A 24,924-nucleotide genomic window follows, 5' to 3' on the forward strand; every position below is an offset into this window, starting at 1 on the left:
ATCATCACTGATTTTTAACAGATGAGGTAGGCCCAGATACCTCTGTTGTCATCTGATGAATCTAGATCTGGATAATACTGGATGAGATGAATGATTCAGACTTGTTTTGTTTTCAGGCCAAAGTGGGAAAGTGCAATACACAAAAGCCTGGCTTCTTTGACTTTGAAGGACAGAGAAAATGGTATGTAGCTTAAAATTGGATGACAATTTTCAATAAATAGTTTGTACATATGTTTAAAAATGTTACAAGATTGCATTAATTAAACTTGGGTTTGGGCCATGCGGAAATAGGACGTGAGTTAGGAGAACTCCCTGCTTAACTTTTCAATATTGACCTTTAAAAACGCCACTTTTTATAAGACTCGTGTTACAAAAGTCATTAATACACCGGGAAGAGACACACCACTTGCAAAATGAGCAAGAACAAGCCACCAACAACTCAACCAACAACCCGTACTAGCGTGGCTAGCAGAGTCGCTAGCATGGCTGCAGCTAGCTCTGAAACGACTTCAAGCACCGAAGGGGTTTCCATGAGTCAACTTGTAGCCAAGCTGGATAAACAACGATCTTCATTCAAAGAGGACATTTCTGCTCTTATTCAGGAGTCGGTTGCTTCGCTACAATCCTCCGTGAATACACTTACAGAAACTGTTACTAGTTTCCAGTTGCGATTTAACGCAACCGAGTCTCTGGCTGGGGACAACTTTGCTGCGCTACACACAGCTGAGAGAAAGATTAAACAGTCGGAAGAGCAAACCGCCACTCTACTTGACCGGGTAGAAGACATGGAAAACCGCTCTCGAAGGGCTAACCTCAGAATATTGAACGTCCCAGAAGACAGCGAGAAAGGCCAGTCTACTGTAAAATTTGTGTCTGAAATGCTTATGGAAGTGATGGGTGAAGGCGTCTCTGAAAAGCCCCCCGACCTGGAGCGGGCACATAGCTCTCTGGGCCAAAAGGTATTGCCAAGGTATTTATCCCCGCCAGGATTTGTATCCCCTGGCCACTGTGACCTGGTAAACACAGAAAATAACACACATGATGACAGGACAGACCCTTTGCAAGGTGGGGGCGGGGGTACACATTATATCAGGTGGAAAACGGCCTGATATTTTGTGTATCCCCTATGTAACTTTTGCTAGAAAACAGCAGACATCTCCATATTATCTCAGGTTGTTCACTGTGACCTGAAAAACACAGAAAATAACACACATGATAATAGGACAGACCCTTTGCATGTTAGGGGAGGGGATACACAAAATATCAGGTGAAAAAACGGCCTGATATTTTGTGTATCCCCTCTGTAACTTATATGGTAGACAGGTGAACAAAGCGGTTAATTGAAAAGCCATATTAAACTAAATTAAATTAAAACAGAAATCACGTTAGAGGGCAGGGAGGGACGGGTTAGCAAAGACGAGGCATCCTTGTCAGACCACACCCGCAGAGAATGGACAGATGGAGGTAGCCTAGATTAAAGGAAAAAATATTGTTCATAAACCTGCATGACTCACATAGATAGGCCTATCAGTCAGCCTATGTAGCTAAGGCGCATGTCAATATGGAACTTTGGAAAACACTGTTGATTAATCCACAATACTACACGACGTGTTGTCTTCCCTTCAACCTTGAAAAAAAACACTTTTTTTTCTGACATTTGTGACGCCTTTTTTTTCACAATTTGTTTTTGCTTTTTCCAACGTTTTACATTTTTAAATTTTTCTTCTACACATTTTCAGCGCTTATTTCTACGTCCAATATTTTCTGATATAAAACAATAATTTAAAACGGACCAATGTGACCTGAAGTCAACACAAGGTTAAACAATTCACACGTCGCCTTAATGTAACAGACAAACTTATTTATGTAGATAAATGAGTCCCTTATTACTATAGAAATCCCTGTCGAGTCTTCCACGTCGCTATTTGTTCCATTTAAGAGTTGAATTCGAAGTGCAGCAGTTAAATTCTGCTTCTCTGAGTGCACGCACGCTCCCACAGCCAGGGGATACAAATCCTGGCAGGGATAAGTACCTTGGCACGACACCGGCCTCCCCGTCCCTTGGTGATCTGCTTCCACCGGTTCCAGGAGAAGGAAAAGGTATTGCGGTGGGACTCACGATGTGGAGTTTAAGGGATCCAAACTTAGGATCTACCCAGACTTGTAGACGGGTCTGGCGAAGAAACGCGCTGCATTTAAAGGCATCAAACAGCTGCTGTATGAGAAGAACGTACGGTTAGCTTGCTGTATCCTACACGCCTTCGAGTTAAATTTGAAAATCAAACGTTCATCTTTTCTTCACCGGAAGGAGGCCCAGGAGTTTTATGACCGTCGTGTTGCTACGCGTGAGTAGCCCAGGCTACTATTTCAGAGGACTATCCTGAACTGTGGTCATAATGTCTTCATTCAGCCAGGACGACAGTTAGTCGACGTAATCGACCATTAAAATAAGTCGACAGCAATTTTTTTTAGTCACCTCCACACCAGTCTGTGCGCTGTCTGCGCCCTGCTTGTTAATCTGCTATCCTCTTTCTTCCCCCTCCCCCCTGCCTTCACTGCTTAGATTTGAAAAATGGCAGAGGCAGGGGAGCCCTGTGTATCAAGTCCGAGCACAAGACCAAAAGCTTCTAAAGTATGGGAGTATTTCAGGCCAACTGGTAAAAGAGTGGTCTGTACACTCTGTCATACTTCACTTGCTTATCACAGCAGCACAACCACGATGCACGAGCACCTAAAAAGGAAACATACAGGAGTTGTTCAAGATGCGCCCACAGAAAAGGAAAAGACAATGTAAGTATATGATTATTAATGAAACGGCAAGCTAGTCTGTACTGTTTATTAACTCTTGAGAAGTACAATGACTGTCTTTGGATGTTAAACAGGCTACTTAGACTTTGGCAGTAATGTTTTAAACCCCGCAATGCATGTAAGTGTAAATGCGAGCACCATAACTGCGTGCCTGCCTGCTTTCAGCGTGATTCATTATTAGGCAGAGCTAAGCAGGCGGAGCTAAGCTAAACCCCGCCATGTACGCAAGTGTAAACGCGAGCAGCATAGCTGCGTGCCTGCGTGCTTTCAGCGCGATTCATTATTAGGCAGAGCTAAGCAGAGGGAGCTAAGCTAAGCATAGTAGGCTAGCCCAGACTCTGACTAATATGGTATAGCCTAATGGAAATGCAGATATTTATGCTTAGATTGTTAATACATAATGTTTGTGAACAGTTTACTTAATGAGCTTTGTAACAAAAGTAGGCTGATATTGATGTTAAGGTGAAAGCCCAGACAGGATATTAGGAATGGGCTCTCTACATCAGTAGGCTAATTGTGTAGTTTTCTCCTCTTTTTGTCAGTTGCAGGCAAAGTAGTCTGACTGAAGGACTGCACGCCACAACTTGCAGCAGTACTCACTGACAGTGTCCTGAAAATGATTATGAGAGATATGAGACCACTGTCCATCGTTGAAGGTGAAGGATTCCAGAACATGGTGGCAACATTCCAACCTGGCTACCCAAACGCACATGTTTCACCAAAATGATGGAGAGGAAATATGATGAGGAATTTCAGCGAACCAAAGATGCCTTGTCCTGCAGCTCCATGATATGTCTGACAACAGATGTGTGGACAAGTATGGCCACAGAGGCATACTTGGGCTTAACCTGCCACTTCATAAATGATGAATGGGAGCTCATGAACTTTAATTTGACCACCATGCCACTTGAAGAGAGGCACACAGCTGTAAATATTGCATCATGGATTGAAACTGCAGTTGCCAAATTTGAAATCCCTCTGCATAAAATACTCGCCATAGTTCATGACAATGCATCAAACGTTGTATGTGCCCTCAAAATCCTGGAAGAAAGACATGGGATCTCTTCTGTCCGCTGCTCCGGTCACACTCTGCAGCTAATTGTGAACCATGCTATGAAGAAGAATACCCATATTCAAAAGGCCACTGGCGCTGCAAGGTCCCTGGTGGAGCACTTTGACAAGTGAGGTTGCCAGCAATAGCCTGAAGGTAAAGCAAAAACAAATGGGACAGCCAGAAAACAGCCTCATTCAAGATGTAAGTGTGAGGTGGAACCAGGGGTCACAAATAGATCAAAGCATTACCTTGACCTCAAGCCAGAACAATAGAGCCTCCTGGAAGAGTTTGAGAGAGCTCTAAAACCCTTCGAATGTGCTACAGTGTACCTAAGTGGGGAGTCATATGTGACACCCTCTAGCCTACCCCCACTCATTAAAGGGCTTCTAAAAAGTGCACAGACCACTTATTCATTTGAGAATCCCCACATACTGGCATTTCAGAAAGCTGCAGAAAATGAAATAACTGAAAGGTGGCAAAATGAGCTTGAATTCACTGAAGACACCCCAAATACCAGCCTAATTGCTTCTGCTCTCGATCCCGGATTCCGCAGGCTGAAATTCTTATCTGCAGGTGACATCTTGAGAATGCAGGGGAAGATTCAACATCTTGCACTTGAAGAAAAGCAGAAGTCTGATGTTTTAGTACGGCAGCACGTCACATCCAGCAGTTCTGCTGACACAAGTGAAAAGGCCCCGGGTTCAATGTTGGCGACATTGCTGGGGTCAGACTCGGATGAATCATCCCACCAAATGGACAGTGAGGATGATGAAACTGATGACATGCATTCAGTGCGAGAATAATTTTTCAGTTATACTGGGGAACAGCCTTCACCAAAAAACACAAATCCTTTGCAGTGGTGGAAGTCCAATCAGTCCAGGTTTCCTTGCCTAGCATCTCTTGCGAAGTCTTTTTTAGGTGTACCGGCCACATCTACACCTTCTGAGCGCCTGTTTTCCTCAGCTGGAAACATAGTTTCAAAGAAAAGAGCCAGCTTAAGTCCAGATCATGTGGACATGTTGACATTTTTGCACTACAACACAACATTTTGAAGTGGCCACAGTTGGGCACTATACTCTCTTGCACTCTACATGCTTGCACACAGTTGAGTTTATTATAAAACGGTCAGACAAGACTTATTTCATAGATGTCAGCACCTTCCAAACATGTTAGAATATAATGGAAAATTACACTTTGGACAGTGTAATGAGTTTACTTTCTTTTTTTTCCTTTTTGCCATCTTGGCTGTAATGGACTGTGTTCAGTTAAGCCTACAACCTTCTGTTACTCATGACATAGAGCAGCTTTAAACTGGGTTCTTGAAAACGGAGACATTGACCTTGAAAAACTGTTTTCTCTAATTTTGAAACATTCTGAATTATTTTTTATATTTGCACTGTTAAGCAAATACTTTGCACTGGAAATTGTATTTTGTTTTATATTGATATAGCAACTTTGTGCAATATTTGTTTTGGAATGTGGAAACATCCCACTTTGCAATTTTTTATTTGGTAATATTAAAGTTATTTATATTGTTTACATTTGTCATTTTTTTATTTGGTAACATTTAAGTTATTTATATTGTTTATGGCACATGTGATATTTTATGTTTTGGCCCTTCAGTTGAGTTCAAAATAAAATGGACACAAAATAAACACTTGATTTTTTTTTTTTTAAATGAGTCGTTTAGTCGACTAATCGAAAGATTAGTCGTTAGAAAATGAGTCGTTAGTGGAAGCACTAAATTACAATATCTTTGAAGGATTGATGGGCTACCTGTTGTGGACTATGTGACTATAGCTGGTATACTTTTTTTCTTTTCGAATGGACTCAGGCTTATAAGTTCACTTCTTCTATATGGTCTGTTGGATATGGCCCTATGTCAGATTTAATTAGCCTAGTTATTGTTTGATGTCAGCTGTTTAATTCACTAAACAATTCAAGTCGTCACGTTGAATGTGTGCGTTTATTTGCTTGCGGTATGATTGGGAATAGCCTAATATAGAGATAGCAAGAAGGACTATTGGAAGTCTAACCACATTAAAGCTGCGGTTCGTCATAGTTCAGAGGATGAACCTAGAGTTTTTCATTTGTTTTATAACAGGGATGGGTTGCTGGGTTATGTGTTTTTATTTACTTTTTTTCTCTTTTTTTTTTTTTTTTCTCCCCCGTTCTTTGTCAGTCTCATGGCTTCTTACAATGCTTTATTGCGTGCTTTACCACCCATATGGTTTGATAGACGACTTTTAGGCAATGAATGGCACAGAAAGTAGAAATATGTCAGGAGGGTCTGCAGTATGTTTTACTAACTGGAATGTTAGAGGCATGAATGGACCAGTGAAAAGGGCCCAGATAATTTTACATTTGAAAAGACTGCACACCGAAATTGCATTTTTACAGGAAACACACCTCCGTGTTCAAGACCATATTTTGCTTAGAAAAGCTTGGGTAGGACAGGTGTACCATTCAAACTTTAGCAGCAGAGCTAGGGGAACAGCAATAATAATTCATAAAAAGGTATTATTCACTCCCTCAGAACTTATTTCAGATCCTCAAGGGTGTTATAGTATCAGGTAGTCTTTTTCTCACCCCTGTGGTCTTAGTTTGCATTTATTCCCCCAACTTGGACATTGTCGATTTTTTTCAAGGAAATAATGACCTTATTGCCTGCTTTAATCACACATCATTTAATATTTGGCAGAGATATGAATTGTGTGATGGATACAGCTCTGGACCGTTCAAATCCTGAAACTAGACTCACATCAAAGATGTCCAGGATGCTCTCTAGCCTCATGTCTCATATAGGTTGTATAGACCCATGGAGATTTGTATACCATAGTAAAAGAGAATTTCCTTGTTTTTCACATGTACACCAGTCCTACTCTAGAATAGATTACTTTTTCATCGACAAACATCTTCTCCCTTCAATAAAGTCTGTAGAGTACTCAGCCATTGTTGAGTCTGATCACGCACCCCTCATCCTTGACCTTAACATTGCACTTAATTATCCCGCAAGGTCTGCTTGGAGGCTGAATACAGCATTACTTTCGGATACAAACGTTTGTCATTACGTATCAAAAGCAATAGATGATTTCCTTTTATTTAATCAGATGGACTCTGTATTACCATCCATATTGTGGGAAACATTAAAAGTTGTACTAAGGGGACAAATAATATAATTTTCAGCATCACACAATAAAGAAAGAAGGCAAACACAGGAAAAACTAATTGACTATCTTGAAAATTGATCATCAGTATTCAAAGACTCCAACACCCGAGCTATACAAAGAAAAATTGAACCTTAAAGCGCAATATGATTTATTGTCTACAGAAAAGCATTTTTCTATGAACATGGAGAGAAGGCAGGGCATCTTCTCGCCCATCAGTTGAAGGATATATCTGCATCCAGACTTCTACTTATTATTAGGAAAGCGCCTCAAGAAATGACAATAGACCCCCAAGAAATCAACAGCACTTTCAAAAAATATTACTCAGAATTATACTCATCAGAATTTCCTCATGATACCTCTCATATGACAGAATTTTTAGAAAACTTGAATATTCCAACAATTACACAAGACCAAAGTGAAAGCTTGGAAAGACCTCTAGATAAACAAACAATTAAACATATGCGGAGCGGGAAAGACCCCTGGGCCAGATGGCAATCCAATTGAGTTTTTCAAAAAGTTTTCTTCAGAGCTGACACCTCTGCTTCTTAACATGTTTAACCACTATTTTGAACAGTCATCCCTCCTACGGAGCCTCACAGAGGCTCTTATCACAGTTTTACTGAAGCCAGGTAAAGATACGATGGACTGCAGCTCTTATAGGCCAATATCTTTCTTGAATGCCGATATTAAGATTCTCTCTGAGGTTTTGGCCGCTAGAATAAATTCTGTCATATCAGATATAATTTCAATTGATCAGATAGGTTTTATGAGAGGGCGTCATTCATTCATCAACATCCACAGACTTTTAGATGTGGTGCATTCTCCAGCGTCTGGGATCGCACCACAGGTAGTGGTGTCCCTTGACACGGAGCAGACTTTCGACAGAGTCGAATGGGGCTATCTCTTTTCCGTGCTGGGTAGGTTTGGGTTTGGTCCAAAATGTGTTTCTTGGGTTTGACTATTGTGTTCTTCTCCTAAGGATGCAGTAGTCACTAATAAATTATGTTCACACTATTTTTCTTTATCCAGAGGAACGCGTCAGGGTTGCCCTCTCAGTCCGTTGCTGTTCGTTATAGCGATAGAACCCCTGTCAATAAAGCTTAGAACCACACAGTCCATACATGGTAATAGCAGGATGGGAATGGATTATAACATTTCTTTGTATGCTGATGATCTCTTAATTTATATAATGTACCCATTGTCTTCTACACCTGTAATTTTGAAGATTCTAGGAGACTTTAGTAGCTTTTCAGGGTATAAAATTAATTATTCAAAAAGCACGTGTTTCCCTATCAATGAGAAGGCGCATCAAATACAAGATACAGACTTTCCATTTTGTATATCAAAGTCAGGGTTCAAGTATCTAGGAATCCATGTCACCCCGTCTTTCTCTGGTCTGTTTGATGCAAACTTCACTCCAATACTTGAGAAACTAAAATCTGAGATCCAGCGATGGCGCACCATTTATTTATCTTTAGCCGGAAGAGTTAACTGCATTACAATGAATGTGTTGCCTCGATTTTTACATTTATTTCAAAGTCTTCCAGTTTTCCTTCCAAAGTCTTTCTTCCAAGCAACAGATAAGTTACTTTCAAGTTTTTTTTCAAGACAGAGGGGTGGGCTTGCCCTCCCAAATTTAATGATTTATTATTGGGCTGCAAATTTACAAAAAAATGTATTCTGGTTTCAATCTCCTGAAGCAGACTGGTGTAGTGCAGAGGCCAAGTTTTTTAAACTGGCGTCACTTGCTGCACTGATTACGTCAAAACTCCCCCTCTCCCAATCGCGCTTCTCCTCCAGCCCAGTAGTAAGTTCAACACTTAGGATTTGGATACAATCTTCAGGTTCGTCATTTCATTCGAACACACGTCTCATCATTTCCTCAATTACCTGAGCACTCTGACCTAGAGGATATACTACAGACCCCTCTAACCTTAAGAGGCCAAATCTCAAACATATACAATTTAATTATGTCACTCTACAGTATATCCATGGATCCTATCAAAGCAAAATGGGAAGAAGAGTTGGGGACAAATATACCAGATGCTGTATGGGACAGGGCTCTAAGCTGGGTGAATGGGACCTCTTCTTGTGCACATTTGAATTTGATTCAGTTTAAAGTTCTTCACCGTATGCACTATAGTAAGGTTAAACTGGCCAAAATATACTCTGACATGGATGACATCTGTGACAGATGTAGAATGGACAGAGCAGACTTACTTCACATGTTTTGGTCATGTTCCAGGTTGAGAGAGTTCTAGGCATCAATATCTAAGATCTTAAATGAAGCCTTTGATTTAGATCTACAACCTAGCCCTACAATGGCCGTGTTTGGGGTACAAGGGGGTGATTTTGTAATGCCCAATAGTAAGGAAAGTGTTGTTGCTTTTGCAACCTTAATAGCACAACGGAAGATACTTATGGAATGGAAATCATCTACACCACCAAAAGCCTCCACATGGCTTTCTGATATTAAATGTTTCTAAAAATAGAAAAAAAATCAAATACTTTCTTAGAGGATCAACCAGAACATTTTACAAAAATTGGGAGCCTTTACCGGCTTACTTTGAAAGACTTACCGCACTTCCTTCTTAATAACTGCTAAGAATTGTAAAGCACAATGATTACACTATTTGCTATCATGAGTAATAGAAGAAAGCTGTTGTTTTGGTTTTGTTTGTTTTTTCTTTTTTCTTTTGTTTTTATGTGTTTCTTTGTTTCTTTATCTGTCCTCCTTTCCTCGGCACAAGGGTTTGTTTGTTGTGGGTGGGATGAGGTTAATAGAAAGATTTCTTGTTAGAATTGACATTGTAATGTTGCACTGTATATTGTACCTTCTCTAAAACAATAAAAAAAAAGATTGCATTAATTAATTTGTCATCTTGGTGCGTGCGTGCGTGCGTGCGTGCGTGCGTGCGCGTGACCGTGACCATGCAAGGCTCTACATGTCAGAACCAGAACTTTAAAATGGATCCTGAACTTGATAGGAAGCCAATAAATGAATGACGCCAACAACACATGGTACAGATACAAATGCACACCCCTACAACTGTAGGTTTATGATTGTGTAGTGACAATTATGCTCTCATTACAGGCAAGCCTGGAAGCAGCTTGGCGACATGGAGGCGGATCAGGCAATGCAGGAGTACATTTCTTGTGTCAATGTGTTAGACCCTGAAGGCTGCACAAAGGTAATCTGAACCATTTCAGAGAAGTCAAAGCTGATTTCCAATACCAATCTTGAATAGAAACTAGTGTGTATGGTGTACTACTATACATGTTTGTATCATTCTGAATCCTAGTATAGTGGATGCAAGGCTTAATAAAACCTTAAGTGAAGCTGTAAACTTCACAGATGGCAAACTAGTTACATACCTGGTGAAATAACATATCCTGTTGCAGCACTCATTTTGTCCTGCTTAAAGGTCGATGTTGGTGGAGTTTGTCACTTGTTGATGATACTGAAGTAAAGGTAAAATTCATCCTGTCAGAGAAAAGCTCCTACAGTGCCTACAGGACTAACAACATTTTGCCAAATGACTAATTCCACCCACCTTCATGTTTAATGTTAGGATAATTATTTATCAAAGAATGGACAAAATCACTGGAGTTATCTTAAAAGTTTGTTTACTTGCAGCAAGTAGAGTCAGTTTACAGCACTTCAGCATAAGTACAGAAAATAACTGAAGATTGTTCACAACAGTGTCTTTTTAAAGGAGTTGGGAGTCAAGTTATTCGGTTCATGCAATCAGTAGCTCTCTTCTTATCTCTGGTTAGGCACGGCATCTCCTCCATATTATGTGTTCTGCCCTCAGGGATACATCCTGTGCTCTTTGCAAGGTCACTCAGCTTTCATGATTAACACATGAAAGACAGAAATACTAAAACAACAGCTTGGATGCAAATGTTTTAACAAAGAAACTGAAGCAAAACTGTTCTAAGCATAAGTTTTCTAACATTTAGTAAAACTAGCCTTTAGAGGTGTTTCAAATAAACATATAAGTATTTGACTCAGCTCTGCTCCACTGTAAGCTTAAAAGTATGACAAATAAAGAAACATTTAATGTCATTGCTGCCCATTTAAGATGCAGTGCAGTTTTTTTGCCAGTGGAGGTCAGTGTCACAGTGTCATTTTGTCCCAGGCCTTTCAGTGGCTCTTTATTTTGTGCATGTAGCATGAAAAATACATGAGAAGGTTATGTTGTCTTCCTCAATAGCTGACATTTTGGGATATTAATAATGCAAGAAACTGTCATAGTTCTGGCTGTTTAGAGTGCCTGTGTGTATGGCGACATAAGAGAGACTGTTGTTTACATCTCTACACACTCCTGTGTCATATCATTCGACTGAGTAAGGAGTCTTGTGTTGCCATGGATAGGCTGTCCTTTGGGGCAGCAGCGGAAGCATTCAGTTACAATGACAAGTTTGTACTGTCTGCTTAGTTGGGAGGAGTATTATTGGAACACTAAGAACAATTTTGTCATGCTTCATTTTTTAACATTATAATGTCTGCTCAGTAAATATGAATGTAAATATTAAACATTGAGATTTTTACATAAAGAAATTATGTTCTAAAATTAAGATGGTTGCTATTAGGCCAACAATATTAAGTCTGCATTGCTTTGGAAAAGACTATTCATTAATTAATATAACCAGATAAAGTTTGATTGCCTGAACCTCATATTTATTTGGTATTTGAGATACAAATTATAACTATAAAGAAACTACTCTACCATGTTGCCATTAGAGCTGTCCTCGACTAAAGAAATTCTTAGTCAACTAACACTTATATGATTTTGTCGATTAGTTGATGTAATCGACAGAGCTGTGCTCTTTGAGAGGTGATTAAGACTAGAAAAGCACAATATAAATGTAGTTAATGAACCATCTGTAAAACTGAGTTTCTCCACAATTAATCCTGCAAAAGCACCACTTTAAATCTTGTGCTTAAAAAATGACTCATCAACTAAAGAAATCTTAGTCGACTAAGACCAAAACGACCGATTAGTCGACTAATCGACTAAGAGGTGGCAGCCCTAGTTGCCATATATGTCAAAGTTGTAATTCTGCAACTTTTATATACGTTCAGGGGTTTCAATCCTTAGACCTTTATCCTGGTGATGGTCTAAGGAATAAGGACTGAAATGTTTAATTTCTAAATAAAAGTTTATTGCAAGTAAATAGGACAGTGTGCAGGAATTCTCTTTTCTCTCATTGGCATTTCCTCCTACGCACCTGTCCACAAGATATTGAAGGTATGCATGAGCCTTCACTGTCAATGTTTAAAGTATTGACATATTTAAAATATCTAGAAAACCTTAATCCAGCTGGTCCCTGGTGTTAGGGCTACAAGTTGCCATAGCTTGTAATTCACACCTGAATGTGCCTGCCGTGTCCACATGAGGCAAACATCTGAACAGTGTGGATTCCCTCTTAAAGTGTAGCATACTCTCCAAACAGGGGGATGGACTCACAGTCACATAATGCTCTACAAGCACAGCATCAGAGAGATGGGAGTAGGTTGTTTTTTTTCTAGAACTGAAAAGTCAAAGAATACATTTATGTATTAAGAGCTGACATGTCTTGTGTGACCTACTGTACTGCTCTTTCCATTTTCTGCTCATCCTCTATTTTCCCTCGCCTTGTCATTACTGCACCTTTTCTTCTTTGTACTCCACCTCTCTGCTACTTGCTTTCCCTCTACTAATCTTCCCCCCACCCTCTCTTATCTTCTGTAACCCCTTCACTGTTTTATTACCTCCCCCTCCCTTTTTTTTTCCTCTCTTTCCACATTTATGTCTCTTTAATAGCGTCACTGTCAACCCCATGTCCAATTCTGACACATTCTTTTCTCTTGGCCATGCTGAGGGGCAATACGCGCTGACTCTGCCTCATAGCTGCACAATGCAGACAGGCCAGCAAACGCACAAATGCCCCCCCTGAAAAGAAGCTGATTGTATTAGTGTTAACAAAGCACCATAGCATGGCAATTTCTTTTCTTTTGGAAGCACAGTCAAATAGTGTAAGTAGGAGTGCATAGACCAAGAAGCAGGGGAGAGAATAATACCCAGAATTTGACCTCTGTTCCTGTCTCAATTGTTGAGCAGACACTGGCTTTATATTACATTATACTGCAGAGGAGAAGGGCCAGTGCATCAGCAAATATTCTGAGTTTCTGAAGTGAATTAGGTCTTCCCCAAAAGTGCACCCATAGTTGTTTTGCTTCTCTTGTCATGCTGTCCCCCACTCTCGCTATTTTCTGAAATCAGATTTGTGTGGGTTCTTTTGTGAGTCGAGGTTGGTCCGTGAAGAATAGGCTCTGTAACAAAGTCTTGGCTGAACTAAATGTAAAACAGAAGATTAACAAGAGTCACAAAATATTATATATTTTATATTGGTCTTGTGCATTTTGTTGGACATTTATTACTTATGAGGTCATGTCTAAAGCCCCAGAGGCTTGTTTCAAAATTACACATTTTGAACTTCTATGTCATGCATTAGCTTTGCAATGGCTATAGGTGAAAAGCCATAGATACAGTGAATAGATGAACTCAACTCTTTTGTATTGCATTGAGCACACGAAACAATAAGGTCAGGACCTCTGTCCATATGGGATAGCAACACAGGCTGCAGAACTAAGCCAAACTAGACTAGGTTGTTGTTTCACATTAGCTATCCTTAAACAAGAAGTACGTTTTGTTAACGGTGACCAACATCTGCGTTGAAAATGTCTTATTTTAGTGTTAACTGTGTATAAGGTGGATATTGTTCGTTAATGTGTGACTGTCTTTTATTTGACAGGAAAGACGACAAGCAGAAAGAAGAACGGGCTTCGGAGGAGCAACAGTCAGCTCGCTATACCAGGAGGAGATGATCAGGTATTTACATCAGAAGTAACAGAAACACACACACAGACAACCGTACATCATAAAATGCCTATTATATTAATTACGCAAGGAAAGCATCTCGTCGGATTTCAGGGACACAAGTTGTGCATTGTTGACTCTTTACACATCTAACACACACTCTCTTTATTTAACTGTGTTCTTTGGTTATGTTTTCAGAGACCAAAGAATCTAAATGCAGTTTCTCAGTTCTTTGGTAGTGTTGGAACAGACTCAGCTATTTCCACCAGTTTGAATCACTACTTATTTAATGCTTAGGTCAACTCAATCTGAGTCTTACTGTAGCATTGTTAACCACTGGTCTTGATGCTGTATTTGATTCTATTCAACAGCGCAACTGCAGTCAGGGCCCAGAGATGTCATACAGTTCTGATTTATGTTAATGAAATATATTCTCCATTTACTTCTGCCTGGCAGACTTACTCAAGCTTAAAAACCTCATCTTCATTTCAATGAAAAAAGAGCTCTTTTGGAGATGAAAATGAGATGTGTGAATCCTGCAGGTTTTCCTCCTAAATGGCTGTATGTGATTAGTATGCACGGTCTTGGGAAGAGGTGGCCAGAGTCTCCCCTTTTTAATTACGTTACCATTCAGGGGGTACTTTGTGGGAGGGGGGTGATGAAGATGTGCCGGGTACAGCAGAGAGGAAGCAAGTTCAGCAGGTTTCCCAGAACGATGCTCCCCTTGACGATATCCAGTAGCAACGATGCCCCAAGGGGGAAACCAGCATGAAGGAGGTCATTAACATGGCATGTACACACACCTATGCACACATTTGCACACATAAACATACACTTGCTGCTATATGTCGACACGATTGCATCGGAATCCATGCATAACCTGCTGGAACTGTCACACTCACTGCTCTGCTGCATTTTAATTTCCTTTCTCTCTCTTTTACACACACACACACACACACACACACACACACAGACCCACTCCATATTAAACAGTTAAGCACCTGTTAACCAGACAGAGAGTTAATTGCATTGCTCAGCTTGATCTGTGTGTGTGTGTGTGTGTGTGTGTGTGTGTGTGTGTGTGTGTGTGTGTGTGTGTTGACAAAAGCAGGATTGATTAGCAATATCCCTGGGCCACTGAGCTGATCAGTGTGTGATTGAATGATTGAAGAGGCTTTGAATGTTACATTTGTAATTCTCTCACCCACCTTGGAAGGAACACTGGAGGCTTTGTTGTCCGGACACTGCTGGAAACCGCTGCTGACTTATTTGAGTTCTCATTGTTTCTAGTACTTCTGTGGAGCTCAGCCATGTTGAGAGCGTCGACCGGGGTCCTATAGGGGATATGATGACGGCTTGTGTAGCTCTGTGCGTGTGTGTTTGTGCGTGATGGATGGTGTGGCCGTGGTGTTGATCAGTGAAGCTCAGGCCAGGAAGATGAGTGTTCTCCACCACTGTGGCCAGTTTAGCCTGATGGATGAAAGACATATCTGCCAGTACACCAGACTGGACAAACACACACATGTGAGCACATAACACTCTCACACACACCGTACACAAACACACACAAAAACCCTTGGTACCCTAGCTGTTTTTATGACAGAGTAGCCTGTGACCTTCCCAGCATGCATTGCGGTGCTGTTGATGTCACGTCGTTATAGGACCCACATTAATCATTTGTTTGTTTATAGCCTGTGTGTGTTCCTGTCCGTGTGTTACTCTCACTGTGGTGTGGACTAAATACAGGTGTTGTGTGTGTGTGTGTGTACATTCACATTTAGCTTATTTTAGTAATGTGCATATTATTATTATTATTATTATTATATTATTATTTAACCTTACACTGTATTAGATGTGTGCTCGTGCTTTATATATATATATGTGAGGACGTGTCATGCGCCCGTCAGGCCAGCCCTGTTCGACCATCAACGTAAGACTGATGAGCTGGCCTATTGATTAGTTGCCGGGGAGACGGATGGCGGCCACACATCAGGGACACTTGGGGTCACCATGGCCATCAGACAAGGAAGTGGGTGTGGCCCAGCGTGGAGACTCATGAATAAACATAGCGCTGGTAATCAGGAGTATGTAAATGAATGTGCTCATACATAACCCAGCAGTGATAAAAGTGTAATGAGTTATTCATAATTCATCACAGGCTGATAAGGGGGAGATGGTGGGATGAGGGAGGGGAGGAAAGAGAGTGCCGGGAGAGATAAAGCGTGTAGATGAAAATCTGAAGAAAAGGAGGTTCATTAAAGAACAAACAGCAGACAAAACTTTGTTTGTGTGTTCTTACAGTAAACAATAAAATGTGTTGATCATGAGTCAGAATGGTTTACGTCCCCTAGGGGGAGTTTTAAGTTGTAGTTGATCCAGCTGTGTATGAAGAGAGAGTTGAAATTTGAAGGCAGTGGGTCGCAGTAGGACCGAGAAACTATGCCACTGCCAGGATTCTCAGATGCAATTGTTGTTCTTTGTATCAAACACACAGCCTGTCGAGCACTTAATATAATTAATATTAGGGATGTCCCGATCAGGTTTTTTTGCCCTCGAGTCCGAGTCCAAGTCATTTGATTTTGAGTATCTACCGATACCGAGTCCCAATCCGATACTTCTATAATATATAAAAAAAAGAATAAAGAAGAGCGAAAAAACAGATCCAGGATGTTCCTTATTTTTTATTTAATTCACCTTATTTTAACATTCAACAACTCTGTTAACAAACAGAGCACTTCTCTTACATATCTCACAGTTTGCTATGGCAATGTTGTTGTCATCAACTTTATAATACCTCCAGACCGCAGACATACTCGCACTTTCCGCTTCAAGCTGCTTCCATGTTCTACTTTGCCAGCATTTAACCAATAGCGTCTCTGCAACAAAGTGATGTCATGCCACACGCGTTGCTGTTTCTGTGTGGAGTCAAAAGGGTCTAACTCTGTGCCACCGCATAACTATAGATGTGTTAAAAAATAAAGAGAATATATATATACATATATATCCGAGTCCTGATCGGGAGGTAACATCCGATTCCGATCAAGTCTGAAACCACATGATCGGGCCCGATTTCCGATCACGTGGTCGGATCTGGACATCCCTAATTAATATATATGCGACCACCTTTTCATCAAGCTCAAAGAAGTCAGGATAAAGACTTTTGGAAATCCTCAGAAAATCATTTGATTGGTTGTGAGTTTAAAAACTGCCATAGTCCAACAGTGCCTCTGGTTGGTTTTTGGCTGGGTACAAACAAGGATTTCCCCAAAGGAAATTGTTTAGCAGAGGTGGTAAGGAGCCACGAAAAGGGCTGCAACTTAATACTACTCATTTTTATAATGAGTGAATGTGTCCATTTTTTTCTCAATTTATCGAATAATCGTTTGGTTAATAAATGTAAAGAAATTATGAAAAATGCCCATCACAATTTTCCAAAACCCAAGGAGATGTCTTCAGATGTCTTTACTTGTGATTAATTTAGTTAGTAAGTGACGACCCAAACAAATACTTAAATCATTAAATAAATGCCAACACAATGCTGTGTAAAACAGCCCATCTCCTTTTTTTCCCTGAAGGTTTGTTTTTGTGAGTGGAGGTGGTCTTCATTTCAGGCAAAACATTTTGGAAAACCTTGAAGTTCGTCACCTTTTTCAATATGACTTTTGTGCTTGAATTTTCATAGCCAGTGTACGATAACTGAACCCCTAACTATGAATGTTAAGGCCACATACTCAACACAAAGCTAAACAACATCCTCGTCTTAATTGGGCAACAGCCCACGGTGTCTCCTGTGTGCTGTGTGGGATTTGTAAGGCAACAGTGCGGCAGAGCAAACAGGCATCAGAGACAGGAACTGGGGGATTGGCCTTGGGGATGACTGACTTACTGCGTGGGAGTAGTAAAGCGGCTGCTATGCGAGATTTCTGTCAGACAATAGAGCACTAAATTCAATTAATCTGAATGGCCGGCATTGGGTATGAGGGAGGGGAAGGCGTAAAGCTCTAAATGAGATTTCGCCCCTTCTCTCCCCTTCACCCAACAGCCCACCACCACTGCACCGTCTCCCCCCAGCACTCACTCCTGTCCCCAATGCCAGGAGGTGATTAGAGACACAGAGATATAATCAGTGGTGGGAATGTGTGTGTGTGTGTGTGTGTGTGTGTGTACGTGTGTGTACGTGCACACGCCAGTGTTCCCGAGGGATGTGACACGTGTAGCTGCTGCTTGTGTGTGAGACAGAGAGAGTAGTTGTGTGTTTACGCCTGTGTGTTTGATGACTAAATGATCTAGTAGCATGGCGTTTGCTTTCCTGGGTGTGCACACACTTCACACATAAAGCACTTGGATTGACACACAAGGCAGTTAAAGGGTCTTTTAACCCAAATTACCGATAACATATTTTCTCAGTGCCCCTGTTACTCTGGATCATGGACTACACATACTGTCACCATTTTTCTTTGGGACTAATTCTGAGGTAGAAAGTAGTTTCATTGAGAACTGTTCACAGTGAGCTCTGTAAATTATTCAGAGCAGCCAGGACACGGTGTAGAGGATCCTAATATCTCAAAGAAAGTGAAGTTTAAAGTTGTTTAAGGTAAAGGTGACAGAATCTTCTATCTCTCTCTCTTTTTCTGTTTCACTCTCAGGGAAGAGGATAAGAACATCTTTGACTACTGCAGAGAAAATAACATCGACCACATTAGCAAGGCCATCATCTCGCAGAAAGTGGACGTCAATACTAAAGACGAAGAGGTAACTACAGAACGCAGAAATATGTCAAGTGAAACTTTACTGATGGCATGAGTTGATATTAATAGTGCTACTGTACATAAATTGATTATGGCCATGACAACACTGTAATGTCATAGTTGGTATGTGGCAACAGGGGGGCAGAGAAAGTATCCAGACGATCAATGTTCAAACCCAATGTCAGGAGGGATTCCCCTTGCTGAAGTGCCCTTTAGCAAAGAACTGAGTCTGTACCACCACAGGGTTATTGTTATGTTCTCTGACCCCTTGTGCAGGAGGGCAGGTGATGATCAGTGGAGAATGATGGATAATGCAGGTCACCGGGGGATGGTTCAAGCAGCTCTTTTTGCAATTGTTACATAATGGTTTAAATTATCTGAAGCCACAAACACATGGGAACCACTACTCAGGCGGAGATGAGTAAATTGTGTGAACCGCTATTACCATTGCGAGGTGTTTCCGGGATTGACCCTAAAATCCATTCATCTGTCCCCGATTCATTATCGGCCAGGCCAAATGGCTCGCTCCCTGCCTCCCCATCATCACAGCCTTTCTTCAGATAAGCAGGCAATCGGATGGTGAGTTTTCCACTCAGAGGCCAGATGGTTGAGGGACCTCGGCAGTGAAAGCTTTGTCTGTCCACTGCCATTGTTGCTGTTTGCACTCCTGCAGCGCAACTTGCTCAACAGCAGAGGGCAATGGTGAAGTTTCACATCAGCAAGAAGCCTGATCTGCTCCTGCAGCTCAGAGAGAGACGCAGAAAGAGGCTCTGTCCCAGTACTCACTCTTTGGGTGTGTGGCCAAATATCCACATGTATTTGTGTATTTCTAGTAGTTTCCAACAAAGCCAAATATCAGTTTAGACTGCAAGTGTGTGGAAGCTTTCAGAACACATTAGGACATGCTTGGTTAATGAACTCATACTGCTCATCATTGCGCTTGGTTTCTTAGACTCAGATGCTTTTTAGATAATTAACAGCCATCTAGCATCACAATAATATTAAAATAACAATAAAACAAAAATGGAAAAATCCAGGGAACATTAGGAGAAATACAATTGTTTCATTCCATGGAGCTATTTAGGATTATTGTTGAGTCACATAAAAAAGATAACACGAATCAGGAAATGTCCTTTTGTATGATAAAACATTTTGAAAAGGCATGTACTGTAATGTAACTCATATAAATTAAAATGTAAGGGTGATTAAAAAAGGATACAGTTTTTAAAGTCACAATCACCTTTGGAGGGCCTGACAACATGACGTGTATTGCTAGCCACTTTATATATCTACCTTATTTGTCATGTTCTTTTTGATTACTTAAATCATTGTTGCTCTTCCAAATGCTTGCATTTTATATCCATTTCAATCTAATTCTGATTGCACTTTTTATATGAATGTGGTTTATTTGTAAATCACGAACAATTACTCTAAGAGTATTTGAGTATTTGACTTTAGAATGCCTAACTTCATATTTGTTCATTGTTGTCACAAACCAACTTATAGGTGCATTGCCGCCACATGAGCTGGTATGGCCGAGTAGAAGATCCTGAATTGTGGGATACGCTCTAAATACCAATAAAGTAATGATGAAATGAAGTGTTTGGTAATAAAGATTTGGGTACATTTGCATGTGTATGTATGTTCCCATTGTGATTTTATCATTATATTACCGCATGTTGGCATTTTGCAAATGTGCAACACACTTGCATACTTTTTTGCATACTTGCCAACACTGCATAGCGTTTTAATACTAACTCAAACATGCCAAACCATAAGTGTGAATTGGGGCAGAGCCAAAGAGAGTATAGAGAGAAGAATGTACATACATTGTGTGTGTGCGCGTGCGTGCGTGCACGCGATCCCGTTGAAAGTAGTAAACTCTGGTCTTCAGTGAAAATGTGGCCAGTAGCAGAAACACCTGAAAGAGAGCAGGAAAAAGAGTGAGGGAGAGATAGAGAGAGCAAGTTATTGGTATTCTGGCCTGGCTTATAAGTATCCATTTTAACATGCAGCCATGGTGATCAATATGATTTAAGCAACAGAACTGAACTTGGAGAGTTTGCTTTACCTAATTGGCCTGACTGAAAAATGAGCTTGCATGGTTTTATTAGAACAAGGATCTTGGACATTAGGTGTGTGTGTGTGTGTGTGTGTGTGTGTGTGTGTGTGTGTGTGTGTGTGTGTGTGTGTGTGTGTGTGTGTGTGTGTGTGAGAGAGAGATAGAGTAGGGGGTTGCTGATCAGGGGGCTGCTCTTGTTTTGTGCACAGTGTCCCATCAGTCAAGCTTTACAGACTGTGTGCAGGTTACTACAATTTGTCTGTGAGCCCTCTTTGTTCTGTGCTTGAACCACCTTATTGCTCTTCTTTGCACACACATGCACCGACACACACACACATCTCGTCACTCTGTCCGCAGATCATTATGGAACTGAGGCCCAGAGGCTTTGAGTTCTGAATGGTCGTGCATAATTTATTTTGTCTGAAAGTGAAGAAACGGGTTGAAGTGAAAGTTAACTTTGAGGAGGAGGAGGAGGTAGAGGAGGAAGAGGAGGATGCCCTGTGTGTTTTAGGTGTAATTCATGACTGTCTGAAATTACAGACATGACACTGCATGCAAGAAAAAGCAAATTTAAACACGCAAGTGGTGTTAAATAAATAGTCATTATTTAAATTTTTATACATGCCATTAAAAGTACGCCAGATTCTGCAGTAGTAATCATCTGATGTGCACTTGCATGTGTGCTTGCAGGGCCGGGCTCTCCTGCACTGGTCCTGTGACAGAGGACACAAGGAGCTGGTTTCTGTATTACTGCAGCACAAAGCAGACATCAACAGTCAGGTGAGCTCATTTTCTGTCTCTGCTTCTGTGATAATGAATCGGTAAATGAAAGACTGGAAGCCAAACGAGCCCTTCTTATTTAAATTGTATGACGACTTCTTGTACAGTATTTACCTGGTCTGTCTCATTTGAATTTATCGACATTAGAGGCTGTTTTATAGTTTCTGTCTTATTTTTCAATTTCCATTTCTTATTTTTGAGAAAGACCTAAAAACATTTGTTTTGTTAGCATTCAACGGCTACATCTCCCTTGAGTTTTGACCTGTGTTATAGACTGTATTGTGTTTCATATTTTCAAAAAGATCGATGAAAGAAACCCTCTATGGGAAAATACATTGTAGAACAGCGACTTGCCCAGAAGTGGAGCGTGACTTCAGATCTCGATTACGTTATTAGATTCCACCTCTATAATTGCATAAATTACTGAACTTGAGAGCTGGAGTCAGGGAGTTTTTTTTCAGTGGCGGAAGAACATAAAACATTCATGCACTGCAAAGTTTTTTAATAACACTTATTTACCCAATACAAATTCTTTGCTCCGCCACAGAACTTTAATGTTTGTGTTTGATCTCTTGAAGTTAACGAAGACGTGTTGCAACATTTTCCTGGACACATGTCTAGTGGCTGTATTTTGTTCTAGAAGTCAGTACAGAATATGGAGATGTGTGCTGAGTGTATACAGATGGATTTAGGATGGGGACGAGAGGAAAGTCACATGAGCTTTCCCATTCCTTGTAACTCTGCACACATGTACATGCAAACCCAAGGCAAATAGTGACATCTCCAGCATCCACATTGCCCTTCTCTTTTCTCTCTCCATCCTCTCCAGAAGGTCACCTTTAATTCACTTTGTGCCACAGACAAATCCCCCAGGGCTTTAGCAGACAGAGTTAGCTGGTAGCTAGCCTAGTGTTTAGCCTCCCTGAGGTTTAGCAGCATCCAGGAGGCTTTAGCTTTTGCGGTAAGCTGGCTCAGCTGCACATCGGAGAAATTACTCCTCTTCCCTGCCCAGCAGCACGACACAGTGCAGTTCACCGGGCTGAACACTGAGGCTTTAACTGTAAGGCCAAATCAATTGGAAGTAATCAGACAAATTGTTTTACGTTGCACAACCCACATAATCAGGACATTTCACAAATGACTTTCTCTTTTGTGGTCATGCGTGGCCCCTTTTGTTTTGAATGCTTGCAGGGAGGGGGGGTGGATTTGTAGAGAATGGTTCATAAAAGACTTAACAGTAGGATAACTCCGAAAACACTTCACTAATGATTTATAGCCATATCAAGATAATGACAGCCGAGGAGGATTGATGTATAGATGGAGGCTTTTGTCCTTTTGTAAAATGTAGCGTATTTACAGTCATGTATCTATCAATAAAATATAAATTGATATCTCAATGTGCCAAGTTGTTTCAGCAGTCAAAGTAGAAAACATAAATCTTTGGCCAGGTAGTGATAATGGGTGGCTGAATTTGAGTAGACTTTTAATATGTCCCTCACACTGTCTATCTGATTTGACTGCTTTTCATATCAAAACACATAGAGGGAAATAATACAGTGTTCCTTCTTTGATCCGGAATCATTTTAATATAGTAAACAGAGCGAGGATGATGGCAATCTAGAGATTTAAGGTGTGTTTTAATTATTTAAAGTCCTGTGTACGCGAAGACAGGAAAACCAAAAAATAATGTTTCAGAAGGGTGCATCTGGGGCCAATCAGAGCGCAGATATATCCTGAAGTAATGCATTTAGGACCTTTTCACCTGCCTGTCTCTCAGGTGTTTAGAGGAAGCTGTCTGTGGAGAAGCCTGAATATTAAAGACACTGGACCTCTGCAGCAGAGTTACTGGTAGCAGATTTATGAGGTGGCGAAGAGGTGGCTGAGAGAAAAATATAGTCAGCTAAATCATACCACTCTGTCGCAATGCCAAATTATCTCAGTATGTAAAGCTTACAGAACGATATGCTTCTCATTAGAACCTGCTCGAACATTCTTTTGTTTTGTTTTACTTGGGGTTAAGTCATTAAGGAAAATTAAGGAAGAGAATAAGGAAAGGAAAGTTTGTTATATTAGAGAAAGATAAAATCTTGACGGAGCAGCTTTATGCTTCTGTCTCTTTTGCCCAAAGCCCCTGTAATATGAAACAAAGAGTATAGGAGGTTGTGAGAGGAATAGAGGAATGTTTGAGTTGTTTGCAGGCTATTAGAGCGAACCAGTAATCTCTCTTGACCTCTACCAACTGCTGAGCAACCAGTAAATAAAGATCAAACATGATTTATGCTTAATTTGTTGATTAAAAAGGGGAGGGGGACTTTCAGAGTTAAACAAAAAGTATTATTATTTGCTTGGCAGAGGAGGAAAATCGTTTGAAATTAATCAACTGATTGTTTTAGTGAATTGTTCCCAAACCCTGGTAACCTGCATTAAATGCTTGTTTGATAGTTAATCCTGGATCAAGGCGGGGAGGGACTACAATAGGTGTGTGTGTGTGTGTGTGTGTGTGTGTGTGTGTGTGTGTGTGTGTGTGTGTGTGTGTGTGTGTGTGTGTGTGTGTGTGTGTGTGTGTGTGTGTGTGTGTGTGTGTGTGTGTGTGTGTGTGTGTGAATACACAGATCACAGCTCTGCCACCTGCCAATTGTAGATCAGGCCCTGGGGTTGGTTCCCCTCATCCTCACCGTATCACTGCTCCCTCAGCTAATACACTCAGAGAAAGTAGGGCAGAAACTGTGGGAAAGATGACAGTAAAACCTCACTTAATGTAATAATGGAAATTAAGGCTTAAACACTGGACTTGTATTCTGTGTGCTAGAATGTATTTAAGAGCATTAATGAGGCATTAGATTAAGTTTAGGGCATTCCATCATATCACGACAGCAGTGAGAAACAGATCCCACGGTACAGAGTCTTCACTAATTAGGGTTTAGTTTTGTTCAACTAGAAGAAGTATAATTGTTTTAAGACATTACAAATAAGGCGAGATATCAGACTCATTGAGTACCAAAAGCTGGCTTTGAATGATAAGTCATATTCTTAGTTTGGATGGAGTTTGCCCAGCTGTCAAGAAATTGTAGATGTTAAAATATTTTAATAAACTTTGAATCTAATTAACTAGACTATGTTTTATTAAACAAAGTTTTTCTGCAGCTGCTTTGGGTAAATATAGAATTAAACACAGATGCTTTCAAAATGTTTTGCTTATTTTGTTAAATAGATTTTTTAGATTTTGTGGAAAACATTTTGAAATTTTGTGGGCTTCAAAAAAGTACTGTTTTGATATAGTAGGTTACTTGTAATTAGTGCTGGGCATCAACATTTTTATAAATGGTTCTAATACAGCTAGTTGTATAACAAAACTAGCTGAATGTCAATACCCAGCACACATTACAAGTCACTGACATGATTCAGTTAACATGTTTCACAGCAAGATTATGTAATA

General features: G+C 40.5%; 1 protein-coding gene across 2 annotated transcripts in view; it reads left to right on the top strand.

Annotated features, from left to right (window-relative positions):
• acbd6 (acyl-CoA binding domain containing 6) overlaps positions 1–24,924 on the top strand; it is a 40,884-nt gene that overhangs the window by 600 nt on the left and 15,360 nt on the right. The window contains exons 2-6 of one of the 2 annotated variants that reach the window (XM_031306976.2): positions 117–181; positions 10,127–10,223; positions 13,834–13,910; positions 18,545–18,650; positions 21,399–21,488. In XM_031306976.2, the coding sequence (XP_031162836.1) occupies positions 117–181; positions 10,127–10,223; positions 13,834–13,910; positions 18,545–18,650; positions 21,399–21,488 (435 nt within the window). The remainder of the gene's footprint in view (positions 1–116; positions 182–10,126; positions 10,224–13,833; positions 13,911–18,544; positions 18,651–21,398; positions 21,489–24,924) is intronic. The other variant, XM_036006861.1, reaches the window with a different exon arrangement.

This window comes from Sander lucioperca, chromosome 11 (assembly GCF_008315115.2).
Source record: "Sander lucioperca isolate FBNREF2018 chromosome 11, SLUC_FBN_1.2, whole genome shotgun sequence".
Taxonomy (NCBI): domain Eukaryota; kingdom Metazoa; phylum Chordata; class Actinopteri; order Perciformes; family Percidae; genus Sander; species Sander lucioperca.